This window comes from Olea europaea, chromosome 7 (genome assembly GCF_002742605.1).
Source record: "Olea europaea var. sylvestris chromosome 7, O_europaea_v1, whole genome shotgun sequence".
In the NCBI taxonomy this organism is placed as follows: Eukaryota; Viridiplantae; Streptophyta; class Magnoliopsida; order Lamiales; family Oleaceae; genus Olea; species Olea europaea.
Genome location: NC_036243.1, coordinates 12,499,815 through 12,512,651, shown reverse-complemented (window position 1 = coordinate 12,512,651; position 12,837 = coordinate 12,499,815). Strand labels below are relative to the sequence as shown.

The following is a 12,837-nucleotide window of genomic DNA, read 5'->3' as shown; positions in this document are numbered from 1 at the left end:
ATATATATATATATATATATATATATTTTCCTTTAATTGTTAATTTTCATGTAAAACAAAGTCAAACGAAAACCAAAAAATAGATGATTTTCTTGAATTTTTTTTATTTTTTATTTTTTGGTTGGTAATGGAAACAAATTTTATCCTCAATACCAGTAAAATTTATCCCTTTAATTGATAATTTTCATGTAAAACAAAGTCAAACGAACACCAAAAAACACTTTTATTTCAACATTTTCCACTTGAAAAATTATATCAATTAAACACAATAATTTACATTTTTCAAGAAAACAATTTCTAGACAATTCAATTCCTTGAAATTCGTTTTGGATTCAATTCAATTCCATCTTTACAATCAAACGGACCCTAAAAATTATTCTGCTTGTATACAGACCCTTCATGTCGAGGGTGCTGTTACTTTTATTGTACACCCAGCCCTTACAATAATATTCGGTGTTGTCACTTTAGAGTTGGTCAAAAGTAGTTGTCAAGGTATATTTTTCTTTCAGAAAATATTTAATGCAAATAATTTCTAAAATATACACAGTTTTATTATTTATCCAGAAGGGTTGAATACATATAAAAAAACAAAAATATCTTTTTCTTACATATGGTTGCAAATTAAGTCACGTAACCAGCTTTCTCTACTTGCAATTAACTAAAAATTATTCAGCTGTCAGCTCAAGAATTTCAACTCTATGAAGTATTCTATTCAACTCAAAGTAATTCCAAGGAATAAAACCTAAAGAATTTAATACTAAAACAACGAGTCATCCCTAAATAAATAGGATTAGCACTAATCATTCATTTGTAATCATCTATTTTGAAAAAGTTGATTTGGATTTTATTCCCCCATGTGAATTGGACTTATGTTAAGAACGTGTTTGGCTTTGCTTCCTCTTGTTAAAGATTCTGTCTTACTCCTACAGTAAATAAAATTTTGCTAATTGTACAATCGGGGTTAACAACCTCCTCACAGGAGGGGGTTCACGATTTTTTTATTTATCGTGGACCCTCTAACGTATGTGGTTGTCAACCCCGATTGTACATGTAGCATGACCGCAATAAATAAGTCATTTGTAAACTTTTTTTTAAAAGTTAAGCCTAACATAATCTAATCGATAAATAAGTGTTGCGCTTCCATGATACTAATTGAGGAAACGAAAAATTGTCACGAACCGAATTTTATTCGACAAAGCGAAGGAAAAACAGAAATTTTTTGAAACGCTTACACTTCAAGGTTTCTTATTTCACATATTATTGAAACAATAAACTTGCATAAACACAAATTAAAAAATCATGTCTGTTGTCAAAGACAGGCCCCAAACAGAACAAATACTAGATTTGTTAACAATTTATATTTACCCATTAAAAATGTCAAAAATATATTATCCATTAAATCTTCCACAGTCAAAACGGATATTCCCATTCCTGCCCGTTTTGACTCCGACCCGGCCCAATTTAGTCATGGCTTGGATAAAGGCACTCTTAAAGGCCTCTGGGTTTCTGGCCCATGTATCAACAGTGGGCCTGGACCTTCTGTCCGCCCAGAGGACTTGGTCTGATGTGAATAAGCCTTTGCCCTGCTGGAGATTTTGGAAATAGGCATTGTCAAAGGCTCTAGGTGTCTTTGGGTCCATGTCGATGGCTATCCTGGGGTCCACATTTCGTGGGCACATTCCCTGTAATTGGGTCGCATATTGCCGGTTCAGGGTTGGGTCCACCGGCTTCTGACGGCTGAAGTTGTATATACGGTTTGCGAACTTATCGCAGTGTGAAAATCCTAAAGTGTGAGCAGCTGCATAGAAATATAACAATTTTGACTCGGTTCATAATCTGGGAATTAATGTTTAAAATGACAATTTTAGAAAAGGTCTGCAAAGTTTACATCAAATGCATCACTAGTTGCTTATTTTCTCTAAATTTGAGTTGACTAATTTAAAAAGGGTAAGTACGAATTCAAACGATTGACGCAACTCAATGATACTAAATAAGAAAAGAAAGTGTCAAGAGAATAAGCCCCTTGTACAGGGGAGATTTCTTAGGCTATACACAGGGATTGAGATGGCAACCCCTGTTTAGATTATTTAAATTTGTTTGTTGGTCAAACTCCAATGCAATGTTGTCATCTGGCAACTTGTAACTTCATCGGACAAATCTGTCTATACACATAATATGATTCAATTTTGTTCATAATACCATCGAGTCTTGAACGGTCCAGTACTACTTGCCACGATTATACGTTCAAAGGCAGAACTTGTAGCAATTGGTGACATTCTTTCCTATGCAAAAGTCAGACTAATTATTAAAATTAATATTAACCTGAAAGAGCAATCATGTCTGTCTGAGATAGGCCTTTAGAAGCAAACATAGCATTAAGCTGATTTAAGTTGAAGCTTGGCTTGGGCAGATTTCCATTTACACTGGCAGCTGTTGATCTTAGCCCATCAAGTCTCCCCAACTCCACAGCATATGAAGGTCCACCTGCCTGCAATTTCATTTTTACCACCACAGACTCAACATTAATTAAGCACGAATAGGTAATTAAACCGTCTAGTCCTATTCAATATTGTATGCCAATAAACTGAAGAAAGATTATACAAACCAGGGAAACGACGTCCCGTGTAGCCATTGCAAGAATATCAGCACAAGAAACCTTATTCCTGCATCTGGGATTTGCATCAACAGCTGCCTTAGCTTTAATTACTGTATCAAATCCATCTCCAGCAAGTGAGAGATTATCTGGATGATCCTTCTCTGCTGTATTTCCTCGAGTTGATGCTACTAAAACCGAAGCATCACAGCCCTGTTTTCCGAAAAACAATAGCTTAGCCATCTAATTATCTGTTTGTGATAATTAAGGACAAAATTGATGTATACCTGGACAAAGCAATCATGGAAGAACATACGAAGTGTCGCTGGTACAGTAACGAAAGTTTGCTTAAATTTTTGGTTAACGACGTTTCGCACTATGTCTTCGACATTAGGACAGATATTTGCATAATACTTTTGTCGGAGTTGAGCAGAAGCCGAATCAGGGAAGAAACAAACACTCAAAGAAAGTGATAACACAGCTATTACAAGATTGAATCGACCCATACTTTCAAAATTGTTGTATAGAGTTTAATTTGTATTGTATTATATATAGATTAAATTACGCAAGTGTAACAGTAATATGCCAGTTGGCTTAGAATCTCTCTACAGAAATTTTCAGGTTGGCTGGCTGGCTTTGTGTTTTTATATCAATTGTCAACTGCTCTCCTCGTCGCATAACTTAATATTTTATGACTTGGTTTATAGAGAGAAACGTATAAAGAAATAGAGACAACTAGATCTCTACATTCACGTTAAGACCGTTTTTTTTAGGATTCGATTTATATACTGCACACTAGTGCGTTTGGAAGAAAATGTCCCAAGAAATCGACGAAAAGACTGTAAACTTCGAATTTTAGCACTAATTTTAGGAATATCAATAATAGTGAAAAATGACAGTCTATGCTTAGTCTTGGCTGCTGAATTGAATGTCATTGTCAAGTACTATTACGCCTCATTCAAAGAGACTCTTATCACTTATCACATGACAACTAGCTTATAAGCTAATTCAAGCTCGAACTCCACGCCATCGACCAACCTAGCCTAAATGAAGCTATCAAAATAGAGGTAGTCAAAGTGATGTAATCACTTTAACCAAGGCTCCAAGTAGTGTTCGAACACTACGACTGAAGCGAGGTGTCACGATCTGTTGAGCCTATTATCGAGATGATAAGCTTTTGAACCCATAAAAGCATTTTTTCCTTTTACCTCTTCCAAGAGATCTTTTGTACAAGATTTCTCTTTTAGGATATCTTCTGTATAAGACCTTCTGTAATTGATCGATATTACTCCTCTATTGTAAACATCTCTCAATCAACTTGTTGGTCTAGATTTCAGATGTGAGATTCTTTCAATCAACTTTTTGGATGTGAGACTTTGATTGTAGGGCAGTGATTACTTTTAGAATCATTGAATATTCTTTGAACTTAATGCTATAGAAGTAACACTTAAAAGAAGACACATCGATCATTAAGTTGACGCAACGAGTCTTTTATTCAACGATAATCACTCCACCTCTCTTACTATTAAAATTTACGCTTAGTATCATTGAAGGTAATATAACTTTACACTTTCATAAATAAAACATTCCTCACTCTTATTATTTCCTCTGTACAACCCAGTGACCATATACATAGTTGTGGCTTGTGTCTTTCGTCCATCCATGTCCAAATATACAATTGATTGACTTGATTATCAGATTACTTGTAATCGCCTCCCCTACCATTGAAAAAGGTCACGTGCTTCTAACAGTTTGTTGAAGTGTGTAACACCTTACACATGAAAATGAGTAGAGTCGAGATCTGTTGATGTCATCAATCAGAAATTTGAGGTCACAAGTATCATAATTAAATGTTGAATTTAAATATAAGAATAATCATTAGTGAAAGTATGAGAAAGTATCTCAAGATTTCAGTCCATTATGCTGTGGCAATTGAGGTTTTGTTTTTTTTATGTTTAATTAAACAGAGAGTGAAAACTTTGCATAGAAACGTGCCGACCATTCTTTCATCAATTACGCTAACACATGGGGAAATGATGCGGTTGTACATTCAAAAGGTTCTTTAAAATTTTGTTTGTTGCCAAGATCCAATGCTAAAAGTACTTATTTTACTCTCTGTGCCCAATATAAGTGCAGACACGTGTATTTGGTACCGTTTTCATCAGAACCACATGTTTAAAAATGGCTTTTTCTTGGATCGAATCATACCAATAATTTTCCCGCTTGCAACTAATTTTAAACTTTCAAAACAGAAAAGCATCTCCAATACAGGTTTTGCTACAATAAAGGTCCGTTTGATTGCAAAAATAAAATTTGGGTGAAAAAAAACGAATTTCAAGGAATCTAATTGCTTAGAACTTGTTTTTTTGAGAATCGTCAACTAAATGTGTTTGATTTATATAATTTTTCATCCGAAAAATCTTAAAATTATGGATTTTTTGGTGTTCTTTTGGCTTTGTTCTTAATAAAAATTGTCAATTAAAGGGACATAATATATTACAATTATATATAGAATTTGTTTCCATTGTCAAAAAAAGAAAAAAAAAAAAAAGAATAAGCAACAACTAAGATAATAAATTCCCAACTCACCCACGGGAATACAAATTCCTCATTTTCGTGGAAAATAGGATCACATGCCAAAAAACTAGAATACAAATTGCCAAGAAGGTATTGCCTATCAAATATGGCAAAAAGTGAAAATGACATTTTCAATTCCTACTTCCATGGAAAATATGGCGTATCAAACGGAGCCTAATATAGAGATTGAGATAGAGGATGACCAGGGGCGGATCTAGGCAGTTTGAACTATGGGGTAAAAAATGAAATTTTTTTCGAACAACATATCATTAATAAAAATAAGACCGTATGCTACTACAATATGATTTGGGTTTGGGTTTTTTGGGCATAGGGCTAGGGAATTTGACAGAAAATTACGTTTTAAACAAGGAGAAAGAAAAAAAAAAGAAAGAAAGAAAATCCAAAAAATTGTGAAGTCATTTGACCCCACATGACCCCATGTGAGTCCGCCAGTGAGGATGACCAAACACACACATGGGAGGGTTGGCATTTTTTAATTGACGCGGGACCTATACGCAAATTTTGAGGGTCGATCGGCCGTTATATCAACGAATTCGATCACTTTAACTTGATTCTACTTTTTATAGATTGTTATCTGACATATAATTTGAAAAACATGCTATCTACATGATATTGATATATAGTCTTTGCTTAGTGAAAATTAAAATCAGAATTTAGTACTTAATAGATATTGATAGAAATAGATGAAATGTGTGATCAAAAAGTTAAGTTTCATGAAAGAATTTTTCTTTCTTTCCCTCCTAAACTTTTTTTTTTCTATACGCTAAATAGTTTTGGCAATCCCCGTCATATTGCAATGGAGATGATTTTTCAAAAATAAAGCTATTTATTTTTTCTTATTTAGCAATTTTTAAATCAAGGATCGTTTTGAAAATTTCAAGAACAAAATAAAGCAAATTGAAGTCAACCATATCCTTAGCTTTGGTTTCGCCTTTGTAACTTTATTGTAGCAATTACAGGAAACATATATTTATGACATCAAGTCCCATGGACAAATGATAGCTCATAAACGTTCTATAATACGTCTTATGTAATCTTTTATCATTATTAATATTATAGTCGTGAGTGGCATATCATAATTTAAATTTTTATAAATTCACTTTATGTATTGCACATTTAACAGTTATTTGTTTGAGAAAGACGAATGTATAATTAAATGAAAGAAAAATAATTTAATAAAAAAATCACTCAAATTCTAATGTATTAACATTTCAAATCATGTTATTATCTTGGAAAAAGCTCCCTGCACAGACCCCTTTGCACAGGGCCTGTACAGGTGCACACACATGTGGTCCACATGTACAAGCTCTGTGCAAAGGGACCCGTGCAGGTAGCACAACTCTATTATCTTTCTCTATAAAGAAACAATAAATTTTGTGATATATTTGATTCAATGAATTACGAAATAGTACTGGAAAGGACTATTGATAACTTTTCGCATACTATACTATAACTTGCAACTAATATAAAGGCTATGCAAGACTGGCAATTGAAAGTATAAAGGGTTTATTTGAGCTCTATTTTATAGGATAATAGATTTTGCAATAGTGGTTTTTTTTTTTTTTTTTGGCAGATTGTGTGATTAAAAGTAGAAAAAAAAATTTGAATTTATGTGTAAAATTAATTTTTTTGGAGAATGTGTAATTAAAAAAGAATATGAAAAAAAAAATGAAGCTCAAGGACTAATTGTTAACTAGGGTGGATTTTACAAGGTTATGGGCCTGGGATACTGAGGCCCATACCTTTAGTGAAGCCTAAACCATGATGCAATGGGCTAGCTTACAGGGGACTTCAGCGGAGTACCCCAAAAAATTGGACTATTTTGAAACATTAATACAAAAGTTGGGGAAATGGGAATGTAATTATCTTGGCATTAATTGTTCTAAATACTTACAAATTACAGAAGGGGGTGGGCGGGGGTGGGGCAGTGAAGAACAAGTCCACCATCCCCAAATTCAATTCGAGTAATGTTATATAACTCCACTAATGTTAATCACAATTTAGACAACAATATATGTGACATAAAATGATAAATTCATTTAAATGCAAGATGATATAGTCTATTTAATTGAATCTATCTTGTGTTTTTATATTGGAGCTCTTATCACCCGTGTGATTGCATAGCATTATTCAAATCAAAAACCTAATATGCATCTCCCAAAATTATAAAATCTAAACCTCTTCCAAAATCTACAAATTTAGAGTAGGAATTGACATTTTCCATATTATTGGTAAAAAAATTTTTTGCAATATTTGTGTTAAAAATTCTCCAATGTAAGTATTCATATATAGTTGCTAAACTTTGAATTCCTATTATAGAGATGCCAATTGTCAAAAGAAATTTTGCTAGTTGTACAATTGGGATTGACAACTCCGATTGACAACTTACTCATAAGTGGGGGCCTACGATTTTTTATTCATTATAGGCCTCATCTAATGTGTGTGGTTGTCAACTGGGATCTGTGACCTATAAATAAATCAGTGCGAAATTCTTTTTTTTATTTATTTATTTTTTTGTTATCAACTTAAAAAAAAAAAAAAAAAAATCAAACAGCAAAAAAATATAGGTGATGTGTGCTCCCGGCAGAAATCGAGTGCAGCAGTGCCCTACTTGGGTGTTGCGGACCTAGCACCTAGGCTGCCGCATACCAAATCACATGTAATGCTGTAAATTTTTTCTTAAACCCGAAATTTAGATATTTAGGGTTTGAAATACACATTTGAATTTTTTTTTTATATAAATCTAATTATGAATTTCAACCATAGAACTCTTTCTTTAATCTCAATGTTTTAACATGTATTGACTTTTATACCCCTTGTTGAATATTTATTAAATTTAAACTTTATATAATTGCCAAGATCTTTATGTCAAATCACCAAGCTTGGCATTTATGTACCATCACGTATTATGGCCCCGTTTAGTAGGGATTTTTTGCTCCAAAAAATTGATTTTTTGACCGTTATTTTACTATTCAAGTCGTAATTTTTGACTTCTTCTCTCACATGTGGACCCCATTTTTCTTCTAACGGTCAAAAAATCAATTCTCAAAATCCCTACCAAACGGGCCCTATGCCTTTTAAAACAGTGACCAATCTAGATCAATAAACCCATATGTAATCTACCTTTATGTAGACAAAATCCATTATCCTGCAAATGTATTTTTATACACTTGTCTGTTACACTAATTCACGCTGTAAAATGATTTGATATTGAGATCATGGGATATCCCGAACTTGGACTATTTCAGGAAGTACCCACTTCACGTACGGTCATGATTCAATGATCGAACTGGCCGCCTCTCACATTTTATATTTATTTTAATCAAGTCCAATTCAATTTTTCAAACTTAAAACACAATTTTTATAAATAATTAATTTTAAATCTTGATCTCAAACCTTTATAATGTTTGACAAGGTTCTTGAAAAGTCAAAAATTATTTTTAAAATTACAAATGTTTTTCAATTAGAAGAGCCCAGCTTCTCAAAAATCCCTTCTACAAAAAATAGAAGCAGGAGCAAAGTCCCATTGAAGGGAACTTAAGTCTACTAGGACACATATTTATTTATCTAAATTACATGTGTAATTGTATTATTGAGGGTTTGTTTTAGTCTATTTTTTAGGAAAATAGATTATTTAATAGTAATTTTTAAAGAATATATAATTTAAAAGTAAGAAAGATTTTAGATGTATATGTAAAATTATTTTATTAGAAGAATATGTTGTTGAAAATAATTTTGAGAAAAATAAATTTTTAAATAATGGAGATTAAATAGAGGCTTAAGAGTTAAAAACAAGGGTTATGCCACTTCGCCAAAAAGTGGTTGACAGACGGAGTAACATAATGTGTATTGGTGAGATGTGATTGAATAAAAAAGTTAACTATATTTAAAACAATTCAATGATGAAATGTCATGTGTCGTTATATTAACTATTATGTCAAGGATTATGTCAATATAGCATGGTTGGAAAGACAACTGTGTCTGGTTATATTGAAATAGAATAATACTAGAGTAGGGTGCATGTGATTAAGTTTGGCAGGCTCCACTTATTTCGACGATTTGTCTAAAGGGTGGCGGGCGGGCATTGGGATTTTAATATATCTGCAGTGCTGGACATGCCTGTGGTGCATCTCTCTCACAAACCTAAAATCATATTGGCTAAGGCACTGGGATTTGTTTGGCATGCCAAAATGCTCTTCTGATCTGTGCGTAAAAGTGATTTGATTATTCTTCAATTCTTCAGCTGAAGGGAACTTAAGGAGGAAAGTTTTAGGTCTCTTTATCAAAATTCAACCACACAACTGTTAAAGCTGAAGTTTGAGTTGTCCCCAGAAAGAGAGAACTGTTTGCTTTACCTTTTTTGAGTCTTTTCTTTCCTTCTTTTTACACAGCACAAATCAGTGATCTATACAGTTCATCATATACTTTTTAAGGTAGATAGATTCATTCATATTCCTCTTTAACACCTTTAGTCTACAGTTTTCCTTTTTTCCTTTTCTGTTGGGTGGGTGGATCATTGGGTGCCATTAGTATATATCAAAGATGATTATCAAGATCAGGGCTATTGTAATGGAAGTTAGTATTAACTACTGCATGATTTTAGAAGTACAACTCTTTTGCTGATAAACCTATGTATAGTTCTTGAATTATGAGATCTAAGGACACAGATTGAACTGATTGCACTGTTTTTTTCTCGGTATATATATATTTTGGTGATTCAAAAGATTAGACGGCCAGAAAATACAGTTTATGATTGATCCTTTCCCTGTTTTTTGTCCACTGAAAAAGAGAAACCTTCGATCAGTAGTATTTACTTTAATTTCTTGTGTTTTCTATAAACCCCAGAATTAAAATTTTTCAAATGCATATACTATGATATGTACCTTTAACTTGTTTTGAATTTCATCTTGATTTGGGAAGATCAGCAAGTTAGTTTCCTGGTAATACTATTATTATGGCGCAGAAATAATGATACTGCACTCATCAGATTCATACTAAATGCATGCATGCATAGTACTGAATTTCATTTACCTATGTTTAATATTAGTCCTTTTCTGCATATACAGATAGAGGAAAACAATAGGAAATATATTCACAAATTCTATACCATCTATATACACTATACAGTTCGATTAGTTGGAGCATAAGATCCTTGAAGCAGTGTTCATATGATTATTGGCTTTATTTATCAGCCAAAACTAGTGCACAAGTTTCAATGGAGAAGTTTCTGAATCCATACGACAAAGAATACATGAAGATGACCATGTTAAAGCATGAGGAAACGTTTAGAGAGCAGGTATATTGATTTCTCTACAATTTTTTTATGAAAATTTCTGAAGATTAACCTCTTATATATGAACACAGTGAGCTAAAGATTTCACTCACTTCAGTCGAGCCATGTCGTTTAAAAGCTTATAAACCCATCTTCTTTTAGCTCGAAACTGTACCCTTTTTTCTTTTTTTCTTTTTTGCAGATTCGGGAACTTCATCGTTTGTATCATAAACAGAAGATACTAATGACTGGTGTAGCGAAAAATAGGCAAAATATGCACGATTTTGAGTCTATTTCCGAGCAAATGAATGGTCATGGCGATGTACATAAGAAGGCACGACAGTATCTCGACTTGGGACAGCCTGCTGAGAATTTCGAAGAAGAAGACGAGAGTGAACTTGAGCTGACTTTAGGCCCAAAAAGTTATTACCGGAAGAGGAAAGATACGGAAACTCCATTAGCATCAGATTCTGGGCCAAGTTTTTCTTCTTCTTCAAGCCGTATAAAGTTTACAACAAGACAAGAATTATTAAATCCTAGTTTCTTTAGTATAAAGAAAAATAGTTCTGAAGTCGAAGAGAAATTGAGACAAGATATATTAAATCATCATCCTCGGCTTATGCAGGTTTTAAGCTCGAACATGACTTGAAAAAATAATAAAAATCCCATTCGGAGTCAGTATGATAACTTTTATAGACTGATTCCGTGAGTTCTAATATCAATTCTATGCTTAAGCTTGATTAGATTAATTCCGTGTTCGGTAGGGATTAAAATTTAAATTCTAATTTTAATTCAATTAGTCAAAGTCTACTATTCATCTCAACCACATAGTTTATGTGATCCATAACTTTCCAATTACAAAATTACTTTATTAAGAGACGTGTGAACATAAATGAGTTTTATTTATTTATTTATTTTTAATCAAAATGAAACAAGAACTTAATATCTCAACTTACATATATCTAACATGACAATATCCATATATTAGTGTTGAAGCCAGCTCCTCCTCAGTACTTTTCTTGCGACTTTTCGTTACTTCCATTGTAAATGACATTTAGGGTTCTTGATTGTTTTACTTTATAATGCCATCTGACATTAAGGCCCCATTTGGTAGGAATTTTTTGCCCCAAAAAATTGATTTTTTGACTGTTATTTTACTATTCAAGTCGTAATTTTTGACTTCTTCTCTCACATGTGGATCCCACTTTTCTTCTAACGGTCAAAAAATCAATTCTCAAAATCCCTACCAAACGGGCCCTAAAATTTTAAATATGCATGCTCGATTAAAACCAAATAACCCTGCCACAAGAGGAAAATTTTGTACCTAGGCAAAGAAATCCCATCGCCAAATGGGATGTGAATTCTTTATTATTTAGGGTCAGTTTATGATTGATCCTTTCCCTGTTTTTTGTCCACTGAAAAAGAGAAACCTTCGATCAGTAGTATTTACTTTAATTTCTTGTTTTTTCTATAAACCCCAGAATTAAAAACTGTCCTTTATAATAATATAAGCACAGATTTGTTTAAAAATATGGAAGGAATCTGATCTAGATAAACGTGATTGATAAATTATTTAAGGGCAATTTTATATGGATTTTGAAATCCAAAAACTGTTTTTGCACCCGTTTGGCTAATTTTTATGAAAACATTTTCAATAATTAGAAAAGTTTTTAGAGGAAACTGATCGAATATGACTTTCTTTAAAGCACATTTGAAAAAAAAAAAGTGCTTTCAAAACTTAGTTTGAAAAAAATAAATAAATAAGATAGCGCTTCTTTGAAAAACTCTTCTACAATAAGCAAAAACAAAAGAAAAATTCATGTCAAATGGGCCTTTATATAGATAGGATGGACGAACGGAGGCTTCCTATTCTTTGTTTATGATGTATTTTAGACCTACCACATGAAAATTATTCCAATTAATCAATATCTTGATGTGTCTGCCACCAAATGAACATTAGATTCCAATAATTAAAACAAATTTGAATTGAATGAACCATGTCCAAGAAATCATCTGATCTCCGAATTTAAAAGTTACTTATAAAGACACCATCATCTCAGACATGGACATGAAACCATATTTTTCTCGACTATCCCTCTTGTACCTTTTCTTAGTGCTTCACTTTTAAAATCTTACCCATTCAATGAATCATAAAAAGAGTGACATTAAAAGATTTCCAATTTCCAATATGTGAACTCTAGCTTTAAGTAGCTTAAGGAAATTGTAATAATATCATGTCGAAGTAGATATGCGGTGTGACAAAGACTTCCCTTTTCCGTTGATGTGAAAATAAGAAAAGTAAATTGAGACTAGCTAGGAGAGACACAGTGATTCTCTGCACCCAATTAAACTATTTGTACATTAACTTTGACAT

At 32.7% G+C, this 12,837-nt stretch overlaps 2 protein-coding genes across 3 annotated transcripts; one reads left to right on the top strand and one right to left on the bottom strand.

Annotated features, from left to right (window-relative positions):
- Positions 1-1,168: 1,168 nt before the first annotated feature.
- Positions 1,169-3,248, bottom strand: LOC111397026 (peroxidase 51-like). Its single transcript, XM_023023689.1, has 4 exons — positions 2,881-3,248; positions 2,606-2,806; positions 2,323-2,488; positions 1,169-1,798 (listed from the first exon to the last, which is right to left on the bottom strand). The coding sequence occupies exons 1-4, from the start codon at positions 3,097-3,099 to the stop codon at positions 1,389-1,391; spliced, it is 996 nt and encodes a 331-aa protein (XP_022879457.1). The 5' UTR covers positions 3,100-3,248; the 3' UTR covers positions 1,169-1,388.
- Positions 3,249-9,281: 6,033 nt separating this feature from the next.
- On the top strand, positions 9,282-11,212 carry LOC111397024. 2 transcript variants are annotated; one of them, XM_023023686.1, is made up of 3 exons: positions 9,282-9,624; positions 10,258-10,487; positions 10,666-11,212. In XM_023023686.1, exons 2-3 carry the CDS (start codon positions 10,407-10,409, stop codon positions 11,110-11,112), a joined length of 528 nt encoding a protein of 175 aa, XP_022879454.1. In that variant the 5' UTR covers positions 9,282-9,624; positions 10,258-10,406; the 3' UTR covers positions 11,113-11,212. The 2 variants fall into 2 exon arrangements, with proteins under 2 accessions (XP_022879454.1, XP_022879453.1); XM_023023685.1 differs by having other exon boundaries at positions 9,282-10,487.
- Positions 11,213-12,837: the final 1,625 nt, after the last annotated feature.